General features: G+C 51.8%; 6 protein-coding genes across 6 annotated transcripts; 3 read left to right on the plus strand and 3 right to left on the minus strand.

Moving 5' to 3' along the window:
- Positions 1-491: 491 nt before the first annotated feature.
- BDV17DRAFT_286504 (amidase signature domain-containing protein) lies at positions 492-2,872 on the plus strand (the record flags this gene model as incomplete). Its single annotated transcript, XM_073760918.1, has 11 exons — positions 492-878; positions 942-1,217; positions 1,284-1,307; positions 1,360-1,441; positions 1,512-1,660; positions 1,716-2,000; positions 2,045-2,092; positions 2,140-2,362; positions 2,414-2,488; positions 2,547-2,681; positions 2,730-2,872. 11 exons carry the CDS (start codon positions 492-494, stop codon positions 2,870-2,872), a joined length of 1,827 nt encoding a protein of 608 aa, XP_073620517.1.
- On the minus strand, positions 2,783-5,256 carry BDV17DRAFT_65679 (kinase-like domain-containing protein). Its single transcript, XM_073764914.1, has 2 exons — positions 4,873-5,256; positions 2,783-4,787 (listed from the first exon to the last, which is right to left on the minus strand). Exon 2 carries the CDS (start codon positions 4,758-4,760, stop codon positions 3,024-3,026), a length of 1,737 nt encoding a protein of 578 aa, XP_073620518.1. The 5' UTR covers positions 4,761-4,787; positions 4,873-5,256; the 3' UTR covers positions 2,783-3,023.
- Positions 5,257-5,399: 143 nt separating this feature from the next.
- BDV17DRAFT_65363 (uncharacterized protein) lies at positions 5,400-8,139 on the plus strand. The gene is made up of 6 exons (XM_073764912.1): positions 5,400-6,294; positions 6,361-6,531; positions 6,596-7,102; positions 7,164-7,529; positions 7,586-7,799; positions 7,859-8,139. The coding sequence occupies exons 1-6, from the start codon at positions 5,668-5,670 to the stop codon at positions 7,960-7,962; spliced, it is 1,989 nt and encodes a 662-aa protein (XP_073620519.1). The 5' UTR covers positions 5,400-5,667; the 3' UTR covers positions 7,963-8,139.
- A 65-nt stretch (positions 8,140-8,204) lies between these two features.
- BDV17DRAFT_298069 (TauD/TfdA family dioxygenase) lies at positions 8,205-9,938 on the minus strand (the record flags this gene model as incomplete). The annotated part of the gene is made up of 5 exons (XM_073763613.1): positions 8,205-8,779; positions 8,880-9,049; positions 9,116-9,171; positions 9,237-9,467; positions 9,569-9,938. 5 exons carry the CDS (start codon positions 9,936-9,938, stop codon positions 8,317-8,319), a joined length of 1,290 nt encoding a protein of 429 aa, XP_073620520.1. The 3' UTR covers positions 8,205-8,316.
- Positions 9,939-15,108: 5,170 nt separating this feature from the next.
- Positions 15,109-16,825, plus strand: BDV17DRAFT_65493 (uncharacterized protein). Its single transcript, XM_073764913.1, has one exon. It carries the CDS (start codon positions 15,517-15,519, stop codon positions 16,624-16,626), a length of 1,110 nt encoding a protein of 369 aa, XP_073620521.1. The 5' UTR covers positions 15,109-15,516; the 3' UTR covers positions 16,627-16,825.
- An 848-nt stretch (positions 16,826-17,673) lies between these two features.
- On the minus strand, positions 17,674-23,045 carry BDV17DRAFT_278853 (uncharacterized protein; the record flags this gene model as incomplete). Its single annotated transcript, XM_073759609.1, has 5 exons — positions 17,674-18,249; positions 18,280-20,589; positions 21,247-21,516; positions 21,575-22,261; positions 22,314-23,045. 5 exons carry the CDS (start codon positions 23,043-23,045, stop codon positions 17,674-17,676), a joined length of 4,575 nt encoding a protein of 1,524 aa, XP_073620522.1.
- Between the last annotated feature and the right edge of the window lie 408 nt (positions 23,046-23,453).

The raw sequence follows: 23,453 nt of genomic DNA on the forward strand, positions 1-23,453 counted from the left end.
TCACCGGCGTTCAGGCAAGAGAGCTGAAAGATAACACGAGAGACGCAAGACGTGGAGAAGCTCCGCCGCTTTGTCTCTGTTCAGCCAGCACCCGGGAGATGACCGTCTTTCATGAGCTTCTGGCGCGGGTGCGCTCCCAGCGCTCGTGCAAGCCGACGTGAGGATATCGTAAGATCGACCGCTGATTGGTTGCCGTCCTGATGGGTAAGTCATCTTTCATCGGTCGACCTTAAGAGGCACCGGTCATTGGCCCAAAAATTTTCCGGGTAAAGCAGCTATACAGACGTTTCTCAAACTTCCAGAAAAAGGTTCGCGTGCTTCATAGCAGAGGTCCGAGTACTTTATTCGCCGCTAAATCGCTGCGCTCCTGTGGATCGGGATATTTCAGCGCTCCCTGACTCTCGTGGGATGCGGTCTTTGAAAGAGGCGGCGACAGCCTTGAAAGACCCGTCTCCATAAGGAAACTTCGAATGATATAAAGGCAATCCACAATGGCAGCAAAAATTCGCATCCTCATCCTCGCGGTTACCCTCGTCGTGTCAGCTTTGACACTGTTGGACTGGGCACATGATATGTGGAAGGTCCCGGAAATCTTTTCCCGCCGTCCGGCTCGTTGGCAGCAAATTGCGAGCGAGAAGCGTGATGCGAATCTGGCCAAAATTCCACCGGAATGGATCCTGGAGCCTCAAGTGCTGGAAGACGGGCGGTCTCGTCACAGCATCGTTGGTGACTACATGGAGGGCCTGCTCGACGCAAAGTCCCGGTACGTCACCGACATGGATGTCCCTGAGCTCGTAGCTAGGATGGAAACCGGAACTCTCACTGCGGTCGAGGTGGTCACGGCGTTCTGCAAAAGGGCTGCCTATGCTCATCAGTTAGTGAGTTTGGCCCTGTCTGTCAAGAATTAGTTATTTTTTTCTTTTCTGATAGATTTCTGCTAGAGCAGTCTTCTCCTCGAGGTTAGATTCAGTGAAGCCATTGAACGAGCTCGGGAGCTCGACAACTACTTCAGAGAACACAAACGACTTGTCGGCCCGTTGCACGGCATCCCCCTCACTCTGAAGGACCAATTCCACATCAAGGGCCTGGATACCTCAATGGGTTTCATCGGGTGGATCGGTACCTTTGAGGGTGAAATAGGCACGGGCAAAAACAGGAATGTTGAGAGCGAATTAGTCCGAGAATTTCACATACTCGGCGCGGTTCCTATTGGAAAGGTAAGTCACACAAACATTTGCCACTCACTTCCCAAGCAGCAACTGAACAAAAGTACGGAGTGATAGACGACGCTCATGCAGAGCCTGTGGGTAAGTTGAGAGGGGCACCTCATCGTCTCCAGACTAAGCTGACCAGTGAAAGGCCCCCGAAACCAACAACAACATACTCGGATATGCACTCAATCCCTGCAACCAGAATCTCTCAACAGGTGGTTCATCAGGAGGTCAGGAAGAATTGATTCCTGTTTTGTGCGCACTTGCTGTTGCCATATTGCTGGGTTGACTTATTTCTAGGTGAGGGCGCGATGCAAGCATTAAGAGGAAGCGCATTTGGGATCGGAACAGATATTGGCGGCTCGGTGTCAATGCCAGCTTCGTTCCAGGGTGTCTTCAGTATCAAGCCATCAGCGGGGCGAATATCTTTCAAGGATGCAGCAAACACTGTACGGTGAGGATCCACTCCCTGCCCAGCCAATGATGCTAACATTGCTCGGCAAGGGTAAAGGACAGGAAGTTATGCCAACAGTCGTTGGAATCATGGGACACTCGGTAGATGCACTTCAACTGATACTCAAGTCGCTGCTGTTGATAAAGCCGTGGCTCCATGACCCCTACACCCTTCCGATTCCTTGGCGAGCCGAAAAAGAGTACATCCCGTCGAAAGAGCTGGGATATAAGCCAGCCTTTGGGTTTTTGACCAATGACGGTGTGCTGACACCCCACCCGCCAATATCGCGTGCCATGGAGATAGTGAAGGAGGCTTTGCAAAGCAAAGGACATCAGGTTTGTCATACTCGGGATCGCCTTGTGCATGCTAACGCCTGCAGTTGATCGACTGGGATTGGCCGCACAGCAGGGAGACCATCAATATCCACGTAAGCAAGATGCTCCCAACTCAAGCCCAGAAGTGATTTTGTAACAGCCATATCAGTGTTCGATTGCTCGAGGAGATGGTTGCCATGATGTTTATGATGCTGTCCACCTTTCGGGCGAGCCTTTTGTTCCCGAGATCATGAATTTGTTTCCTAACGGCAAGCCGAGAGCTCCTTTACCTCTGCCACAGTACGAGGAGGTAGTGAGAGATATGAAAGACTACCGAAAACGATATCTTGACTATTGGTCGTCGACCGCGGAGCGAACTGGAGGTGGGCGCTTTCCCAAACATATCGAGAAAAAATCAGCGTTAATATGTTTAGATCGCCCTGTCGAGGCTCTTCTTTCCCCGGTAACGCCGTATGCAGGTGTTTTGCCCGGGAAATTCTATCCTTCCAGTGAGTAATACTAACAGTTTCCCAATGGATCGCCGCGGACTGACTCGGGGTCATATAGCATATACCAGTTCTGTGAACGTACTCGACTACGCCTCAGTTGTTATTCCAGTGACTTTCGCCGACAAGAGGATAGACATTGTCAGCCCCAACTTCAAAGCTCTCAACGAGGAGGATAGGATAAACATGGAATTCTGTACGTTCCCCCCTCCCTTGTCCGAGAAGTGTCTCTGACGCGCAACAGATGACCCAGAAATATACGACGGTGCTCCAGCTGCTGTGCAGCTTATCGGTCGCAGACTGGACGAAGAGAGATTGTTGTCGTTGGCCCAAATCGTAGTCAAAGCGTTGAATGACTACAGATCAGGACTTTCCGAAGAGAGCTGAATAATTGAAGGTGGCAGGTTGAATTATCAGGAAAACGCATACGTGTAATATGCACCGCTATTAGAATTCCAAGACCGCCTTTTCGTAGTCTTATGCCTGATTTCGAACACTCGATAAGGCTTTCGACGTCCTAATTGGTGTGGGTTCTCCGCTATGAATCTTCCAACTGGTTTCCGAGAGCTTCAACGACGTCACGTAGTGATGCTCTGTGCTTTCCAAATATCCCCGTTTCCCACTCAGGAGTATCAAGAAACATCTCTGCTCGCGCTAGCTCCGTGCCCCAAAAATTGAGAAGGGTATCCATGACAGTGTCGAATGTTTGCTGGGTGTCACGCTCAAGATCAGTCTGCGTCTTCGGATACAGCAAGCCGTTCAACCGCACCACTCGCGATGGCTCAGACTGCAGTCCTGCTGCAAGCCAGTCTGGTGTATCAGTTGTACACTGCTTGATGAGTTTTCTTATGGCTTCTGGAGTCCGCCGGAAAGTGGGAAACTCCACTTCCGGCTCGATTGGAAACTGGTTTGCGACATTGCACTGAACGTTACTCAACCCCTCGAAAACAGCGTAGATGAAAAGACCGAGTGAATAGACGACTGCCTTCTCTCGACTAGCCTGCGGCAGACTAAACCAAGCGCGATTTCGCGCCTCGATTGGGCTTTCTGCAGGCGTATAGCATGTTGAATCGGACAATGAATGCAACTGTGCATATCCTTTAAGCAGGCGGTCGTACGGGGAGTTAATGACACGTTTGGGAAGTCGAGCTCGAATGTTCTCGGCGTACTGACGGTACAGAATTTCGGGAGCGCACCATTCGTACCAGTTACCCCTCTGTTCGAAATCGCAAAGGACAACATTTTCTTCTTCGTCTAGCAGGACATTATCGGGGCGTAAGTCGGAGTAAAAAGTCCCCGCTTGGTGGATATGGGCTAGCGCCGAAGCTACCTGGCGACACCAACGAAGCTTGGTGGGCTCCGCCAGTGTTCCAGCGCGCTGTCGAACGGGTAGGATGTCTCGGAGCGAACCGCCCTGGAAATATTGAAGTAGAAAGCCAACTATGCCGTGCTTTCCTCCAAACGCACTTCTTTTGGTCACAATAGCCAAAGGCCGAGGCATAATGTGGGGATGCGGGGGGCAGGTAAGGAGAAAGCGAAGCTCATGGTACGTATGATGCAGCGAATTGGTTGCCGATTTGAATATAGCGAGTGGCTGACCAGAGCCCCCCACCAGACTCACTGCCTCGTTAAGCTGTTTGACAAGGCGCAAGTTGTTGATGTCGACGGTCGGTGGCCAAGCGGTGGGCGCAACATCAGCCCACGATGCTTGAAGGGATAGGAGTGTCCTCGTATTCGATTCAACATGATAATCTCGCTCAATGTCTAGCTTCATGTCTGCAACGTCAGGGGTGATGTCCTCGAAAATAAGCCTCGAGCCGAACGGGAGCTTGAGATACTGCCCAAGAAATTCGGGGTTCTGAGCGCAATGATAGTCGAGTGCACGACAGAGATGTTTTGCTAAGCCAAGCTGAGAAATGGCCTTCCCATCTCGTAAAGGCACGCCAATGGATGCATCGAGGCTGTGGCGCAGTGCGGGGGGATGATCTGTCTGATCAGAGATGTAGAGCAAAATTCGCAACGGCGGCAAGTTCGAAAGAAGGTCCAGCGGAATAGCATAAAAGCAACTGCCGCATATGGTTGCTCCATCAATCCGCCAGCGGGAGGAGGTAGTATCAAGGGTTTCGACTCGGTTTCGGGGATTGAGGAAAGAGCGATCCCACGATGGAGGGCCGATTCGACCGGACGACGGCTGGAGATAGTTTTGTAGTTCGTGGTAGTTCAACATGAAGCTCGGGCGCCATACGGCGTCCACAATGAGATGGCTAAGCTCCATGATGAGGTTGGGCACCAATGCCGTACTCTAGACCTGTTAATCTCGCCCTTTGTCAGCCCATGATTCACAGACAGAGGCGACCATGTGTTCAATGCGAGGGAGGCTAGCTTACCAAGTGGAACGGCTGTCAGCACCGAGGGACGCCAAAAACACCTAGCCAAGACAACGTGGCTTTAGGGAACAAATGAGAGCGTTAGTCGTGATGACGAGGATGGAAGAACCGGCAGAGGGAGGCTGAGATTGAGTGATGGAAGAAGGTGAAGGACTGGAAGGAGCGAGACCGTGAGACGGCGAGTCGCGACTCCTCAGGATTTACCCCTCATGCACGAAATTCCCCAGGAAGCGATGAATAATGAATAAGCTCAGCCAGACCAGCAAGGATGATTGCGAAGGGCAAAAAGAAATGAGAGCAGCCGCTGAATGGGGCAAGGATTGCTCGTGCCAGTAGGATCGTATCAGCAATTCAACAAAGCCCGAGGCTCCAGGTGATTCCTCCAGCATAGGAAGTGACAGGTCCATTAATCTCTGACATGGACGCCCTTTACACGGGCAGTCAGTCGCCTCTATCGAGCGATAGACTTTCGATAGCGTCGCCCAGCCTCTAAGCGATAAAAGCTCGCCCAGCGCTCTTGAAAGGATCAAATTGCGTCTGTCATCTTACCTTGACGCCTGCGCGGCCAATCCCTGCACTGACGGATCAACATGGTATGGTGTCTTCCAAGCCCCAACACGCCAAAGAATTTTCACCCTCCCTCTTGAACGTTGACTGCTCGACTCTTTCTCTCAGTCGTCCGACCGTCGTGGTACGAGCAGTGGGCGGTTTTTCTGCTGATTTTTCTGCGTTGTCTCCCTCCCACCAGCGTTGATTGCCGACCTTGCCTCGCAGCCAAAGCTGTTGGATGAGCTCATGGCAGCAATATTGTCGCCAACTAAAGCGAGCAGGGATACAAGGAATAATCCGGCTGCTGTAGACGCGCTGAACCCGCCACCCCCACTACCCGGCCAGATGATTACCAGGGACGTTGGACGACACTGGTCGGACTCGAGACTTCGTCCACCTGCAGTGTCTGGTTTGCATGGACTAGCCTCGACGCTTGATGCAGTGAGCAATGCGAGGGAAGTCGTAGGCGATCAGATGCTTGTATTTCCAGATTATGGCTTGATGAACAACGAGGGGATGTCGCTATCTCGATCCCCCTACAGGACTTCATGGAGCGCCTCTCTGTTCGGCGCCCAAAGCGCCTTCAGTAGCCAACACAGCATTTCAGCACTGAACTCGCACGAATTTACCCCCGTCCCGCTAGACAGCGGGCGGGGTGACATTATCACGAAGCCATTAGACGGTCGCTCGACCAAGTCGTCGTTCCGCGCATCTCCTTGCTGGGCCATGTCGCTCGACGGTTCGGATAGCGATCTATCTCTCGCATCGGATGAAGAACAGGAGAAGTCCTCTGCCGGGATAGACGAGCGAAGCTTGAGTGTCGTAAATGCACCCCCGCGCGGTCCTTGTAGCAAAGACTGGTCTCTCCCTCCGGTGAGTCGGAACATGACGCCAACAACCAATGTTTCTGAGTTCTGATTGCAGTGCGTACTCTGCCAGAAAACTCGACGGAAGCGAAAACCCATAGATGAAGAGTCGACGAAAAAGAAGCAGCGCAAGCCTGGCAGCATCCGCCGCCGTGGCCCGTTCAAGGATGATCGCAAACGCAAGGACACAGCCCTAACGAGGACTTTGAAGGGCTGCATTCGATGTCGCATGATGCGAATAAGGGTGAGCATCGACTCTTTTCCTTTCTGTCGATTTCTGAAGTCTCCGCTGATGAAACATTTTGCAGTGTGAGCCGAACCAAGAAGATCCTCATGGTAACTGTCTCACTTGTGAGCGGGCATACCAGACAAAAGCTCCCAGTATGCGTCAAATCCTCTGTCTCCGATACATCTTCACCGACGTATCATTGTATCGCGAACAAGACATGCCTTGTCAGCTATTCAGCAAACGGTGGCAGAGTATGGATCTCATCGATATTACAGACTGGGCATCTTCCGAGATCAAGACTATAACGCTATGCCAGAATAACGCCGAGGCACCATATACAGTGCAAGTCAGGGAGTTCGTGCCATTAGAGGGCGATATGCTGGAACTGACTTGGGTCTCGGGACATTATGTCAAACGGCACAAGATGCCACAGTATGCGTTGGCTGATATGGAGAGTGCGGCGAGGGCGCTGAATTGGTTGACTTCTGTGTATGTGGGCCAGTATATTGTGGGAACAGTCGGGAATCTAGACGACTTAATCTGGCAAACCTACCGGTTTGCCTTTCGTTATCAGGCAAAAGGAAAGGTGAGTGCCGTGCGCTACCCCCTGACAATGTGCAACCCTGCTTAGTAGTTACGCGAACCAGCCCCCACGAGAAAAAGCCCTGATAGCAGACTGCCTGAAGTTCTGGGTCGCCTGTCGCAAGATAAGCAACCCAGAGCACATTCGAAACCCGGAGATACTGGGAAGCGCCCCGGTGGATGACCCCGATAGCCCTTTCCATGCAATGGTGCCAATGCCCGTCATCATGATCGCTCAGATGGAATGTATCATGTACTCCAGAATCCTCCGGCCTCTTAGTAGCCGAGTACTGTCGGCATTGAAGGACCTGGTCACGGAAAACAAGCGCGAACATTGGTTGACCATCTACTTGACCTTGTTCATACTGCTCCACAGCTGTGCGATGTTGACAAGGCGGGATTGGGAGACAGCTCGTGAATTCAACCTGCAGGTTTGTTGCCCTTGGGCGATAGACGGGCGACGCTGACCCAACGTACCACCATCCAGGATGTTTATGCCAACCTCACGGGCATACAAGGGATGCAGGCCGGCATGCAAAATATGCTGGCTCACTTCCACTACCTGAACAAAGGCGTCTTGCCGTTCCATTTGACCTACGACGAGAAATCATTGCGCTACCTGGCGGCGGCGGCTGACTTGGACAGCGAGGAGCTCGAATTCGTCAAACAGACCTCTGAGTTCGTCAATAGCACTAGTCGAGGTGAGTGCGCTATTGCCTGGGACGGCGAGCGAGATGAGCTGAGCTGACTCTGAAACTAGTCGTGCGCATGGCCGAAGTGCGGGCAAACAAGGAGTACGGAGACGACATGTACTGGATCTCGCAGCTGTATGATCAAGAATGGAAGCCCGGGCCGACTGCTTAGAGATGGAGTATATAGCGTGTAAATAGGCGGCAATTGTGCGACTCAAATAGATAGAAAGCGATACGACAATGACAATCTTGCGATTAAGAGAGCGAAAGAGTAACTTTTGGAGAAAGAACAGAAACAGCATGCTAGTAATCTCGTGAACCAAACTTTTCGCCTTCCCAATGCAGTTCCACCACTCTCCCGTCCTCGTCACGTCCCTTCGGTCCTTTCCCTTCCTTCCCTTCCTCTCTCTTCTCCTTCTTCCACGTCACTTCTTTCCTCTTCTCCTTCGTCTCTTCTTCCTTCCCTCCGTCTACAGACTCCAGCTCCCGGAGTCTCGGGGGCAAAGTCATCAGAGATAATGACACTCTAATCACATGATCCCGCAACTCTCAGGATTTTGCCGTCTTTGCGCGGCGGCTCGAGATCCCAGTGTTCCTCGCGCTCGTCGTCCTCGAAAATACGAGCCCACGACAGCTGCAGCGCTCGAGGCAGTTTCCAGCACATCTGCTCATTATTCAGCCAGATCCGGATCAGGTGCCGGGCATTCCCCGCGCTGTTCTCGAAAGCCTCGCGTCGATGCAACAACGCCATGTTGTTGATGAACCGGAGATCGCCGCGCTCTATCCGAGGGTTGATTTCGTGCTTGCGTGCAACGAAATGGATCATATCCAGTGCCTCTGCCTGAGCCTCCGTTAGCCCAGGAATTCCCGGACTTCGCTTGTCAAATGGCACATGTCCGACCAGCAGCCGGCGAGAGAAAGACGTGATCAGCTTATCGTGGTGGTAAAAAAGCACCGGACGGGTGTAATACGGAGGCGAACGACCGAATCTAGCCATCGGTCAGATACCTACTGCAGGCAGCGAACATGTTCATGAAAGAGGTATCGGACAAAGTAGTTGTCTTGTGGAACGATCCAGTGGGTACTTACGTGTCAAACGGCCAATTTGACTCGGCCAATACATGAATTATGTCTGGGCGAGTGGCTGCGATCTCATTGTACACGGTCCAAGCGGATGCAAGAATGCTACGCCCGCCCTTTTCGGACAGGCTTCGGGCGAACAGGCACAGACAGTCGGTGACAGTGTCGGTGTGGAATGGCTGTCCGCACATCTCTCAGCAATCATGTCCACTCGGGAGGGAATCAATATTCTCGGTCAATCATACCTTATCCTCGCTGTATTGAACATCCCGCTGCTGGTCGCCACGCTTGATGACATGCACTATTGAGAAACGAAATTCGTCAGAAAAAAAAAGCCTATATCATCTGTGTCAAACTGAGACGTACTCAACATTGAACCGCGCTGGTCCTGTTTCCCGCGTCGCTCGCCGATGTAGCTCGATATTCCCAAGTACACCACCGTGAGATCCTCCATGGCGTACGCATCCGGGTCTAACCCACGCACAATCGAGAACCCGCGTCCATCGTACACATCGTTTCGCACTCTCTCAAGTTGTTTTCCGAGCGTTGGGAGGGGGAACGTTGCCTGTGAGACTTCATGGCCACCGAGGCCAAAGCCTGCTCGAGTTTTGTCAGCCTTCGCGTGTTCTCAGCTATTCATGACCAGACCGCCATAGCGCGACCTTTCGCTGCCGCTCCACTAAGAATGGGACACAAACCTTTGAATGTTTCCAAAGCACTCGATATTTCAAGCTTGTCCTCATCAGTCAAGTAATATACATACTTGCTTTCTTCAGGAAAATCCCCTCTGTCCCAGACCAAGGGGCCGGATAGCTGAGTGGGCCAGCCCGCAGGGACTTTTTGAGGCAGATTCTCGGCTGCGAGGCTAGCCTGGACGCGCTTCTTATAGGCTATTTCGTCGACTTCATAGCCAATTTTGGCATAGGTTGCTGGACTATGACTTTTCGGCTTCGCAGCGGTCCGGTCCGCATCAAGGAGGAAGCGTGCACGCAAGCCAGAGGAGTAATAGGCCTCGGGGGCCACCGCGTACATGCTCGAAGGAGGAAAGCTAACAGCAGCTGGGGCCATGATTGACAAGTGTGAATGATAAAGAGACAAGAGAACCTTTGTTCGGATTCGATGTTCTACAAGTCTTTGTACGGGAGCAGTTCGTCTCCTTTTATAACTGGCTCGAAGAGAGCCATCAACTCCGGCTACAATGGCGAGTGGAGTTGATTCGAGACAGACATTGAAGTTGAGACGACACTGACGATAGTTGTTCCATCAAACTGCAGCATTCTTGCAGCAACGTATGAGAAATGAGGTCCGTACAACTCAGGTTCTCGACCTCCACTCGCTGGGAAGGCAGCTGGCCGAACAGCCATCGGCAACTTGCAAGGATCTGGCCTCGATTTGCCCATGCTGGACCTTGTGGCAAGCAACTCATCGAGGGTTTCAGAAGAACAGTTTCTACGTATGATTTTAAATTTTCAATTTCTGGCATATGCAGGAGTGAGAATACTATCTGTACGTGATGACAAACAATCCACAGCTCTCACGGTTCCGACAGGTAAGCGACTCGGATGGCTCCCAATTCGAGATAACTGAACGTTGATCCAAAGTGAAATTGTGACATTTTTGCCCTCCATATCCACTACAGTTGAGAAGGCGATCGCTCTTCGGCACTCTGATCCTATGACTTTCCGCTCGACATAGACCTCCTCTTCATTGGCTTTTGTGCGCGCATTTTGCACTTCAGAGCTGCAACATCCCTTCTCATCAAGCCGCCATTGCTTCAGCGTTAAATATTCTTAATGAGTAACAACCCTACTGGATACCGAATTTCAGTGCCTTGCCTGTTCACGGCGCAAGAAATGGGGAATTTTTTTTCCCCGACACCTTGTTCAATGCCACAGAAACGTGGGAGCAACAGGCACGGCGGCAAGGGCTAACAACGCTTATTATTCAACAAAAATAGTCGAAATTCTGTTCTTCGAAGCCACTATTTGCTCGAGTTTGCTCGAGCTAACTCTATTATGATAGGAGAGTTTTCAAGGAACTCAGTGTGACAAGAACCTGGATTTGCCAACACCGCTGGCGCCGGTTGCATTTTCCGCTATGCACAGCGACCCACCTGTAGAGATTCGGGGAAGCAACACGGAGATTGGGACTTATGTCTTCCGAAGTATCTATCTAGGGTCAAAGGTCTATCTCCTACATGTCGCTCTGTTTGTGCCTTTCGTCAGCGCGGCAAACTGCTTTAGAGGTGCATCGTTCCACCCAGTCGTGTGCCTCGACTGTCTCATCGGATTGCAAGTTTGACAGCCGAGTGTCATTCGGCATCAACGGTGACCGACGGCGTCCCGGGCCTCATCCTGGATGGTCTGATCAACGACGTCGAGAAGAAGTGATTGCTCAATGATCTCCTCAATCTCAACAGTCTCAACAAAACAAAGGACTTGATTGACAATTGATTCTGCCCACTGCGTCACCGAAGTTGTGTTATACTCTCGACGAAATAGTTCAGATCACGACGTCAGATCGGCATGGCACATTCTGGGCCTAGTATCGGCTAGGCTGCTAGGACCTCGATTGAATTATGACCGGAAGCACATTGAATGCTTCGGTTTCCTGACCTCCGATCACCAAAAGCTGCTCTTGAACAACTCTTCAAGTGTCTGATGACGTCGTATGGAAATTGCCTTCTCCTGTTACAGTCCGAATGCCGAGCTTGCTTCAAGGGCCCGTCTCAACATCACAACCATTTGTTGGACACCAATTGGGCGACATTCGGCATCGGATATACACTTGGATGATCTATATGACGGGATATAAACTGCACGCTTTGACAAATGCGCTATCTTCAGCTCTATTATCAATTGCTGCTGCGCTTCGCTTCGCACATCTCTCAGTCGTCATCGAAGAGCAAGTGGTGCCTTGTTATGAAAACCGCATGCACAACTCAAACATCAAGCACTGTCCGCGTTGCCATCCTGCCAAAGGCCATCATATGAGAGTATGCATGGACCAAGCGTCCCATATCATTCACACGCAAGGTCCGTCATACCACACTGCGTGTCTGCGGCTCGGGAAGCAGCTCTTTTTAGGTTCCTCGCCATCGTCACACTGGGCGTCATCGATGGCCGCATTTCGAACACGGCTTGACGATTCGTTTTCCGGATAGGAACATCAAGCAACGAAGAAAGATGCTGTGGCCAATTTACTTATTCCAGACTGGACTTGAGGGGTTGCCCTCGGTCAATTTACGGTCGTCTTGCTTTCGACTGGCAAGACGCACAACAGCGTAGGCCCTTCTCGCCACTGGACGTAGCTTGTCCTCTACTCCTCGTCCGGTGAGGTTATCGATGCCCGAGTCACCGATTGCGCATGCACAAACATAGTCGCTCTGCTATGAGCAAGACGCGTTGCCAAGCAGGGCTCACCTCCCAACGACATACTTCGTAGCCATACTGACCTTTAGTTGCAAAGAGCTACAGCTAGCTAACTACCTGCAGGGTCGCGCCTAAGCTAACGCCGTGGACACGATCCAATAGATCTAGGAACAGCGTTTCATCGAGGTATGCATGCAATCTTTTGGCAGGTAGCAAACTGCAGAAATGGATTGCTGACTGGCCATGGCTCGACTATCCGTATCTGCGAACTGGCTTGGTCACTACTGGACGGCTGAACACCCCAAGACATCTTAAGCGCCAGGATGTTCCAACGTCGTTTGACGGCGCATGCTCTGACCAACCCTGATCTATCGAGGTATAATAATATCACTCCCAATCAATTCATGGAGTAGGCCGTTCTACTATAGGCTTTGTATCATTAAGAACGCCGTGGCGGTGAACCGTACGAGCATGTGGCAACCAGCGAGCCGGGCCGGTCTTCGAGATCCCGCCTTGCTTTAATCTAGGTCGTACAATCCTACGGTATTTCTATATAGACTGCTATCTGATGGTCGCGTGACATTGAAGAGCGCCGTTCACGGAGTTAGCCCTGGCCGCCGCGAGGGTTGCCCTAGCAGGTCGATCAATCAGTGGTGACTGGACACTCACTCGGAAGCCTTCTGTACGTTGCCGTTGCTGCCAATATCTCAAAATTACCTAAAATAAAATAAATAATGTACCTTGCCATCCCAGGGCTGACGGTTGGGTATCTTCAGGGTTAAGCCAGGGATGTGTGCATTGCGCTCCGTGCCACCCGATTGAGCAGGACGTGCTAGACAGGGATGACCTAGCTTCCGCGAGTCTAAAGTCAACACCGAGTTTGGAAATTCCAGCTGCAGCGGATGCAATGCGGATGCAGCGGGCCTTGGAGTAATCATAGTAATAACAATCGAGGGAGGAGCTTGCATCTCGAACTCTTCAGCTTCACCGCTCGTCAGGCAAGCTTGGATCCCTGGAGCATGTCCTTATTGGCGGTCCAGCGGTGAACAGAGACAGGAACAATGTGCTCTGTCGTATCTGCAGTTGCAGACCGACGGAACATTATTGATGCAACAAATCATTAGTACCGAGCAGACTCTTGTGCGGCTGGCGGCGCCGACGTAGCGGAAGGCACGTGGACCTGGGAATCCCGATTCCTGAAACATAGACAGAAGAGCGATCATTCGGAAACAAGGGTACTTTGTTTTGGTGGATAGAGCTCCCAGATATCAGCAACGGCGTATAGTAGTCGTATACAAGTCGGATTCGTGGGGCCAAGTCAAGGTCATTATCCGACTCTGGAAAGAGCTCTCTTTTGTTCCGGTTTTTCACCGCGGAGATGTTCCGATCGATCCTGGAGTTTGTCGAGTCGGAAAATCCAGGGCAGGGCAATCTGAGCTTCAGACGCGAGTAATAAATATCATCAAATCGCGATGCTCCAAAATCTGGTTCCCAGGGAAGATTCGAAATTTGCAGACTGTGCACCGCCTGGTTGAATTGAGGTTGTGTTGAGTCCAGTGATTCCAGTGATTCGCTGAGGGATGGGTAAAATCCCCGTGAGCATGAGAATGGCACCTGCGAATGATAGTAATTATTGTGCCCTGTCAGGACTGGGGACTCAGGTTGCCAGTTCGCCACCGCCAGTTATCATCATGAATCGTAGGCCTCCGTCCATCGGCCGTTTATCCGAAGCCCTCGGGTCGGAGTCGCCTGCCATTTCGCTGGCAATTTGGCTAGCGTCGCGTTATTTCTCGAACCAACTTCAACCAAGGCTACTAGCGATGCCTTCTTTACGCCAGAGAGTGGTCCGCCGCGTCAGTTCGCGTTAGCGTCGTATATGTCGGGCTGAACGTCTTTACCCTGGTCCAACGTGCAGATGAAGTCATTGTTGGCCGCACGGGCGCGGGCACTTTTCCCCAATGCAACACCTAATTAACTACACGCAACGAGGTGAGTCAGCTCCAAGAAAATTTGGCTGGCCTCAAAGTCTCGCCAAAGCCAGGCCGTCAAAAGAGAAAAAGTGGCGTGGGACAAAGAGGACGGGAAAGACCGTGGAAGTTGGGAACAAAGACAACGGCTGTCGGACTTGGACCGTGGGACCCGGGGCAAGGCAAGAACGGGCCACCCACAGTTCCTTCCATTGTCGAGTAAAATCTCAGTCAATCCAGGGTTCTCACCTCACCTTCTTGAGGTTTGGATTTATTGTCAGAACAAACTCATTTGCTCCCAGATCCATGACAGGTGGACTTCGGGGCTACGTCCCAAAGACTCGCCAGCGACGCCAAGTTTCCCAGCAACCACATCGCTGGCGAGGCGCCGAGGATCCTATTCCTGGGACAGGGGGGTGTCATTATTGGATCTGGGGCTCTTGGGGAGGCCCACATCTCCGATCCATATGGGGAGGCGGCGATTTTGATTGACCGAACCAGGCTTGCGAGGCTTGAGGGGGAAGGCACAAGGAGGCAGACCTGGGGAAATGATCACGGACCAAGTCAGCGAGGTCTCTTGGCTGAGTAACGTAACGGTTGATTCTTGAAGGCCACGGGCTCACATGAGTTGAAAATGCCTTCGGACTCAATAAAGAGATGTGCTCAGCTTTCTGGTTCCAAGATTGCAGTGCTCAAGCCGACTCGAAAACGCGGAGTAGCCTGCACATCATCGCTTTCCTTTCATCATCGGTGACTGAGTGACTGTGTGATCAGTTGCCCGCTTACTTGCTTTGTCTTAGATCCGATCTGGAGGCTGCGCTTCATTCCCCTTAGAGTGCTTGACTGCTCGAGCCTTGGGCCTCGACGCGAGCACTTCGGGGCGCCGGGCTTTTTCTTGATCTTCTTGTATCTTGATTTGGAAGCATTTATTAGTGAATGCATTTGACTCCAGAGTAGCAGTTGCATCCACTTACCTGCCTCAAACTCTTTTTCCCGACGTTGTTGTTGTGTGGGTTGGAGTCTGGAGGAGCGTTGGGGGCAGCAATCTGGGGTATTTTCTCGCTGACCTTAACCTTCTCACATCTCACCTGACATCGCTGCTCGCTCTTCTCATCCTTCTCTTCCCATCCAACACTTTTCTTCTTCCTTTCCAACACTTCTCCCTGCTCTTTGTTCTCTTCTCCCCTCTTCGCCCGCTTGTGTTAATCCTTCCCTCGTCCTCTCTCCTCCGCAGGCCTACCATGACTCCTGCCATCTCACCCCACAATCAGGATCAGGATCTGCCTTCCCAAAACTAACGTCAACGTCATGGTCACTGGAGACAGCAATGCGCCTGGCAATGGCATCACTGGAGATTACTCGGGTGGAAGTCTAGGGATTCAAATTACCATCGCGACACTCGCCGGCATCACTTGGTACAACGCCATAGAGCTGATCGCGCTTGTGTTTGTCACCTTCAGCGACTACAGCGGCCTATACTTTTGGAGCTTGCTTATATCGTCTTCCGTGGGGCTCATACCGTACTCGCTTGGCTTCCTGCTCAAGTTCTTCAACCTAACGACCGCAACATGGCTATCCGTCACTTTCATCACCGTCGGCTGGTACTGTATGGTCACCGGCCAGGCCATCGTCCTGTACTCGCGATTGCACCTCGTCGTTCCGAATAAGGTCGTTCTTCGAAGAGTTCTGGCCATGATCATCATCAATGTCATTATCCTACATTTCCCGACAACCGTCCTCACTTATGGCTCCAATCTGGCGAGTGGGCGACGCGGCTACATCAACGGGTATAATGTCATGGAGAAGATTCAGATGACGGGTTTTTGTATCCAGGAATTCGTCCTCTCCGCTCTCTACATCTGGGAAACGACTCGCATGCTCCGACTCGACCCTGACAGGGGAAAGCGCAAGATCATGTACCAGCTCGTCGCAATCAACTTGATCATCATCCTAATGGATATTGGCCTCCTTGTCGTCGAGTACATGGACTACTACATCATGGAAACAATGATCAAGGGCGTCGTCTACAGTGTCAAACTGAAGCTCGAATTCGCAGTCCTCGGTAAACTCGTCTTCCTCGTCCGCAGCCATCACATCTGGAAACAGGAATCCGTCAGCGGCCCGCCGCCAGAGTTCCCTGACTTCGTCGATGCCACGCGCGTCACCTCAGACGTTACACACGCAGCCCCGACCACCCGACAACGCTCTCACCCCTTCATGGACGAGGATGATGTTGATATCGCCATGTTCGAACACTCAGGTCTCCCGCGGGAGTCAGGAACCGGCCACTCGGACATCTCACATGCCCTAAGCGGTGACACGCAGACAAACAACCCTCCATGTTCAGAGCGAGACTTTACCGAATCGTCGCAGCGACTGCCAGTCCTGCATGTGAAGGAATCGTCAAGCATCGGATGAATAACGCCTGCTCATTTGTGACTATCACCTTATCCTCCCAACCACCACCTACAACCCGGTTCATATTTACGGCCTCAAATACCCCGATACGAGTAATGAACAACGAAGTCACGGCCCTCAATACCGCGAATACCCCACGACCAAAAACTGTCGAGATCCCGATGAAAATCAGAGTCTCGATTTGACTATACCACGACGGACCAAATCATTCGGTTTGGCCGTCGTGCGGCTCCAGCTTAGCTCAGTGCGTGTGAGACTGCAGAATGGAATGATGGGAATATATCTACCGGTTTTGGCCGGAGACACCCACCTATTCATTCTCTAACCCACGCGCAGAGACCTGGCTTACGGTATACATATTTATCTCAATATGTACTTACTTCCTTGAAATAGGAAGAGATGCGCGCGGTGACATTGAGCCCATCAACACAAGCGACGCTGCCAATTTGCACATTGCAAATCAAAGCAGCAACACCACTCACAAACCATATACACATGCCTGCATATCTTATTGTGCACATTTACCTCTCATTCTCAACCGCAGAGGACTTGACCCTGAAGAAAAGCAGGGAACGGGCAGGGGTACAGGGCTATCCAATACCCAGTCTGCGATTGCAGCACATGATTGACGAGCTAAATCGGAAGATTGAATACGAAATCTAAATAAAAACAATGAAACTTAGCATCTTACTCAGGATCTTTTTTTGTATTGCATTGTTTCTGTATAGTGGGGTCAAGCGTAGTATTAGGGTGGTTGGGTCGTATGTATATTTTCAAGTGACTCGGCTCACGACGTCAGTTCCGCTACCGGATATGTTAACATAGCACCCTAGTACTATCCACGAAACACCAGCAAATCTAAGACAAGCGCAAAAATAAACATGAGCAAAGAAAGAAGCCAATGAATTGCATTGCCACGTGAAAAAAATATCGAACAAACTACAATAAATGGAGCATATGCGAACCCCAAACGCCGTAACGCTGACTAGGCATCCGAAAAGCTATAGTGGCATAGAATAAAGGAGGGTAGGAGACTATAGGTATCGACTAAGGGTTAATCTCAAAAGCCTTCCGCCCCTCCACAAGCCCATCGGCGATTTTACTAACCGCCACCCAAGCAGGACCGTACTGTCGCACCTCGTCGAGAGCGGGAATTGCTTCCGGCTGATTATAATCGCTCCAGAGGCAGACGACCTGGCCCGTCAGAGGACTGGATGTACTACTAGGATCTGAAAGGTCGGATTTGGACCATTCCAGATCCACCGTCCACGTGTTTTCCCAGGTGCGACTCCAGAGGCGGATTTCCTTGACGCCTTTCGGGGAAGTCGATGGGAAGCGAGGGTCGTAAGCGGAATTGTCGACGTGGAGGTTATTGACTGGGGTGTCGAGGAGGACCTTGCATGCGCGGGTGTTTAGGCCGGTGACCGTTAGCTGGGCGTTGTTGGGTTTCTCTGTGGGGTTGGAGATCTCGAAGGAGACCCAGTCCGCCAGGGGTTTGTCATCTGTGACCACGTGCGGGGGAATTCCAGCCCAGGAGCATTTGGTTCTGTCGCCGGCCGGACTGCAAGTGACATTTTGACCCGCCGCACTAGGCAAGCCAACGGCGACATTGTGGACAAAAGGCTCGACGCCTGTCAAAGAAACAGTGTTTACCCCCGTATCGAGATCCACCTGTTGAATGAAGTATAGCTTGAGTCGGTTAGAGTCGGAGAACGGGAATGCAACGAGGTTATAGGTCAAGGTGCCGACGAAGACAGCCAACAGGAAAAGCGGAATATGGTAGGTATATCGGTGAATGTACGGTAGGACCGGGTTCAGAAGGACCGTCGTAAGAATCGCAATGGCAAGGTAAATGAACAGCGAAGAGCTTCCATCCTGTGCTGTTTGGTAGAGCGTACTAGTCAGGAGCAAAGCCAGGGGCCCGGCCATGATGAGGGTGATAGGAGCTGAGAGGAGGTACTGTAGCACCCATAGCCATTTAGGTAAGGAAGCACTCCATCGCTGCTCAAGGCCGTAAACATTGATTCCACGTGGATGTTCCTCGCTATCGGACCGGTCTGCATTCCCCGCAGATACTCGAACGTAGTTTGCAAACGTAGTTCGCTGCCTACCACCCAGCAGCGAGGTCGACTCTGTCGGCGTCTCATCATCATCCTCTTCCTCTTCCTCCTCATCGTCAGATAGCCCTCCAAGCCGGCTGCCACCATAGCTACTAGCTCGTCTCGAAACCGGTCGTAGCTGGTTAGCATACTCGGACTTCCGCGGCAGGGAAAAGAGCTCAAGATACGAGATCCACGTAGCCAAAAACGTCCCCGAGAACGCAAAGAAGATGAAATAACTGCCGCCCAGGCCCCAGCGGTCCTGGTATACCGTGGCAATGACCAGAAGAATCCACATGAAGACAAATGTCCAAGTCAATGTATAGACGCGATGGAACGCAGATGGCCGAGCAAAGTCAGCAACCCGGGAAACGAACCAGGCCAGGAACGTCCAAGCAGATACCATCATAGCCCATACCGCGTATTGGCTGCTGTGGATTATGAGTGGGTTGACCTTGGTGAGCAGGTATGCCAGGCCCACAGTGACAGCCGTTGGAACCCCAAGCAGGAAAGGAAACCTGATAATCCCGCGGTCACCGTACAGAGGAAGCACCTCCAGGCTAGCCTCTGGCCGTACCGAAGTCCTGAAAAGGTACATCCTATCGACCTTGGTGAGGATGATGCTCGTCACAAGCAAGACTAGCGGAGCGACCACTAGAAGGGTGACTGATAAGGCAAACAGAGTATGCAGGCGGAAGAGCACAAATGTACTTCCGTAGAGATCGAACCAGACAGCTTTCGGTCCAGTACCACTGGCCACCTTGCCGTCATGCCTAGCTGGCCCGTCAAAGTGATCGCCCTCGTCAGATGCCAAGCCCTCCGTAGTAGCTACCGCCGTCGACAACATGTGCCACAATGAATCCATACTGGTATGCTTAGTGTCATCCTGGTCCGTATGGTATCGAGCTCTCGGCTCCAAAAACGCAACATCAAGTCCACGAAGCCCCAAATCACCCTCAAACACAATATAATCAGTCTGGCTCCGTATCAAGCCAGCCTGGAACCCATCGGAAGCAAGGACAGACCCAAAGGGGTGCTGCGACCGCATATAAGGAGCAGTAACTTCAGCATCAGAGCTGCGGAAAAGTATTGCGCGACCGCCTGCGCCCGCGCCCTCCAGATTGAGAAATGTATGCGGAAACCTCGACAGCGGATGTTGGCTATAAACGCGTGCACCGTTCAGGAAGTCTTCTTCGCCATTGTTGAATAACACTACCACTCCTCTCCGAGGCGCATGTCCCGGCGTCGTGAAGTACCTAATAAGCTGCAGACACGTCACAACTCCCACGCCATCGTCCGTCGCGCCGTACCCCGTAGAAACACTATCATAGTGCGCATTAACGAGGACGCCTCCTTTGCCCTTCGGTCGTCTTTCAGGCAGCTCCCACCATTGATCTATGTCGTCGGCTTCACCCCGGATATACACCAGGATATTGGTCCCCTCAAAGTAAACGGCCAGATCATCGCGAGTGAACGTCAGATTCGAGCGCATATCGTCAAAGACAAAAGTATCTGGTTTCTTCTCCGAGTCCGACTCGTCGGTAATCGCGGGGCCAGACGTGTCCAGGATCTCGTTGACGCGCTGCAGCAACCAGTCGTGGATCTTGTCGTTCTGGCGCGAATTGTACGGGCGGTATCCGGCTGTTAGGACTTGGAGGTCGCTCCAGGCTTCGGTGAGGTTTAGGCCGTCAGGACTCGAACTGGGCGCGGATGGTACGACGTGGTGGACGATGAGTAGAGGGATCACCAAGGCTAGGTAGACGGCCGCGGTGATGAGGGTGACAGGCCAAGGAGTGAAAGCGAGCGGGTTCGCCCGCGATGGTTTGAAGTCCATCAGGTCGCGACTCCTCCTTATTGCAGGAGTCTCAACTTGTCAGTCGACGTCGGCGAGAGCTTGAAGCGTGCAGATGCGGAGATCAACTCTTGACGGGGCGGGAAGGAGCGGGGACTTCCAGGACATTACGGTACCCATAGATTACGCTATCAGCATTCCTGAACTACTCCGTACGACCCGATTTATATTAAACTGAATTAGTTTGTTCAGCAATAAGTGAGCAAGCAGCAAAGTATATTGATTGCTCTTCAAAGGGATATCAATAGATGTCTACATTCTCCCACCAGTCGGTGGACAGCTTGAACCCGCTAGAGAATCATCATATGTGCCAATCGTCAACAATATACCACGAGCGAAAAAAAATAGCGAAGAGTAAGGCACGAGATCCCATATAACCGCTACCAATGCAAAAACCCATATAAAACACAATAATAGCCCCATGTTTTCGGAAGGCGATGCTTGTCCCGCGGCCCAAAATTCAACAAGACATAGAGATAACAGTTATAATAGTAAGACATGCTTGACAGACTTGGAAAAAATAAATCAGGCTCGAGAGAACGATGAGGAAGAAAGAATACCGGTGGAAATCACACGTCGAAGCAGATGGCTGGGGTATCAAGTATGGGGAGGTGTGATGTCAATGTAGTCGTCATCGTTAATTGCGGTGGCATGCATGAGGCCAGTCACTTGGCCCTCGTCCTCGTCTAGTTCTTCATCGTCATCGTACATGGTGGCCTCGTTGAGATCCCGCTGAGGGGCAGATTCCTTGTTCAGGTAATCGCGAAGGTTGTTGACGCCTTCACCACTGAAGACACAGAAAACTTCGCGCTGCTGGCGTGTGAACTCGGCGGGGGCTTCACGACAGAATACCGTGAGCTCCTCTCGTAAGAAGGACGCAACTCCAGTGAGACTGAGATGTGTCAAGCGAGGACAGCTATTGAGCAGAGCGTGGATGCCCTAGAAACGTTCAGTCAGTCAGTCATGAAAAAATCAACCGAGAGGCTATTAGACTTACAGTCATCGTGAGGCGGATGCAGTAACTGAGATGCACTCGTTCCAAGCTGCTGAACGAGACCGCACGATCCTGACTGGGGGGTCGTGCAAGTGCCAGAATACTAGAGTCCGTGATCAACTGGCATTTAACCAACCCAATTCTTCTCAGCTTGGGCAAAGTTGCCAGTTGCTGAACGCTCCGATCCGTCAGACGACTGCAACATGCGAGATCGATATACCGAATCCGGTTGCAGGACTTGACTAGCTGCATCACTGCAGTATCAGTAACGTCGGAACAGTGGCCGAGGTGAACATAGTGCAAATTCTTCCCCAGCTTGCAGATAGCCCAGACGGCACGATCCGTGATAAATCGGCACTTCGCGAGTACGAGGTTTCGGAGGCGAGGCGCGGCATTGACGATGCGCTCGACGGCGTCGTCTCGTATGCTTTCACATGCGGTCAGATCGAGAATACGGAGGCTGCCCATCGAGATATTTCTAGGGAGGTCCAGAAACGCGGAATCGTCGATTTCCGTGCAGTGTGCAAGTCGTAGTTCGCGCAGGTTTTGTAGAGTGGTCATAAGAGTGGTCACTGATTGGTTGGTAACTAGCTTGCATTCTTGCAGGTCAATCTCGAGGATTGATGAGCAGTTGTGAGCAAAAGACATGATAGCCCTATCAGTGACTTGTGTCACCCCATTCAGTTTTAACTGTCATAGTCAGAACACGAGCCGTGGGACTTGAATCCTGCAGGAAACTTACTCTTTTAAGCAGTCGGCACTTCTGTGAGACAGCAATCAACGAATCGTCAGTCACCTTCGTGCATCCAGTGATATTGAGGCCCTGTAGTCGATGACAATTTTCTGAGACATTGAAAAGTGTATGATCCGTCAAGTGTCGCAGATCCGAAACATCCAATGCCTGCAAATGCCGACTACCAATAACCAAATCAGATACTCCGTTGTCAGTAAGTTTACGGCAGTTCGTCAGCGTCAGACGCTCGATCCGATTGCACTGAGAGAAAGGAACGACAGTGCCGTCGCTGACTTCTTCTGTAAGAGCTGAAAGATTCAACCGTTTGATAAGCCCTGAATAGAGGAAGAAGCTGTCTTCTTCTCCAACGGCAGCCGTAATCCTCTTCAGGTTATCCCAGTTATTGCACGACGGCCGATGCCAGAGAAGCCCGACGCAGTTCACGGCCCATATGCGGCACACTAGCAGACAGCTCAGGAGATCCCTCGGAGAGTTGAGCTTCGCGAAAATCGAGATCAGGATCTCCGGCGGGAGGTACGCAATCGGTGGTAGAACGGCCTCGGTGCTGCTCTGGATATTCGAATCACGGGAGTTTGCAGCGCCGATAGACGACTGCGAGTCGTTCGCCTGGAGTGTGAAGAAGTCGGTGTCATCGTCAACGGCACGTTCCGGCGAAGTCGACGTCGAGGACTCGGAGGGAGCTTCGCTGGAGAACCGCGTTGGCTGCCGGGAGCGAGCCATGATGGCCAAAAGGTTGGACTGGTTTGGTGTAGAGTATGTCCTTGTCGTCCGCTTGTCTCAACCTCACAATAAACAACAAGTCGACATGGAGTCGTGTAGAATGGATACGTCACTTGATCTGCAGAGGATCCTGCTGACCCGGCTGGGTGGTACTTTGTTGGCTGATCGGTCACTGATTGAGTGGATTGTTGCCGGGTGGAATGTCGAGCGACTCGAAGCGTGGAGGAACGAAGGAGAGGCGTCGGAGGATGAAAGGTTTATGAAGGGGATGCGCGTTGGGCGTGCCTGCGGTGACTGCACAATAAAGGTAGCGATGGCAAGGAGGCCCGAACGAGCCGAAGAACAGCAACTCTCGATGAAGCTACGGGAGGGTATGATGTCGGAGAATAAAGGGCGCCGTCTATCCCA

This window comes from Aspergillus undulatus (genome assembly GCF_047715775.1).
Source record: "Aspergillus undulatus strain CBS 261.88 unplaced genomic scaffold BDV17scaffold_2, whole genome shotgun sequence".
Taxonomy (NCBI): domain Eukaryota; kingdom Fungi; phylum Ascomycota; class Eurotiomycetes; order Eurotiales; family Aspergillaceae; genus Aspergillus; species Aspergillus undulatus.

Coding starts and splice junctions, on each gene's coding strand:
- BDV17DRAFT_65493 (XM_073764913.1), top strand. CDS start 15,517: ATGGTCACTGGAGACAGCAATGCGCCTGGCAATGGCATCACTGGAGAT.
- BDV17DRAFT_65679 (XM_073764914.1), bottom strand. CDS start 4,760: ATGGAGCTTAGCCATCTCATTGTGGACGCCGTATGGCGCCCGAGCTTC.
- BDV17DRAFT_65363 (XM_073764912.1), top strand. CDS start 5,668: ATGGCAGCAATATTGTCGCCAACTAAAGCGAGCAGGGATACAAGGAAT. Junction 6,532..6,595: donor GTCGCATGATGCGAATAAGG/GTGAGCATCGAC, acceptor AACATTTTGCAG/TGTGAGCCGAACCAAGAAGA. Junction 7,800..7,858: donor CGTCAATAGCACTAGTCGAG/GTGAGTGCGCTA, acceptor CTCTGAAACTAG/TCGTGCGCATGGCCGAAGTG.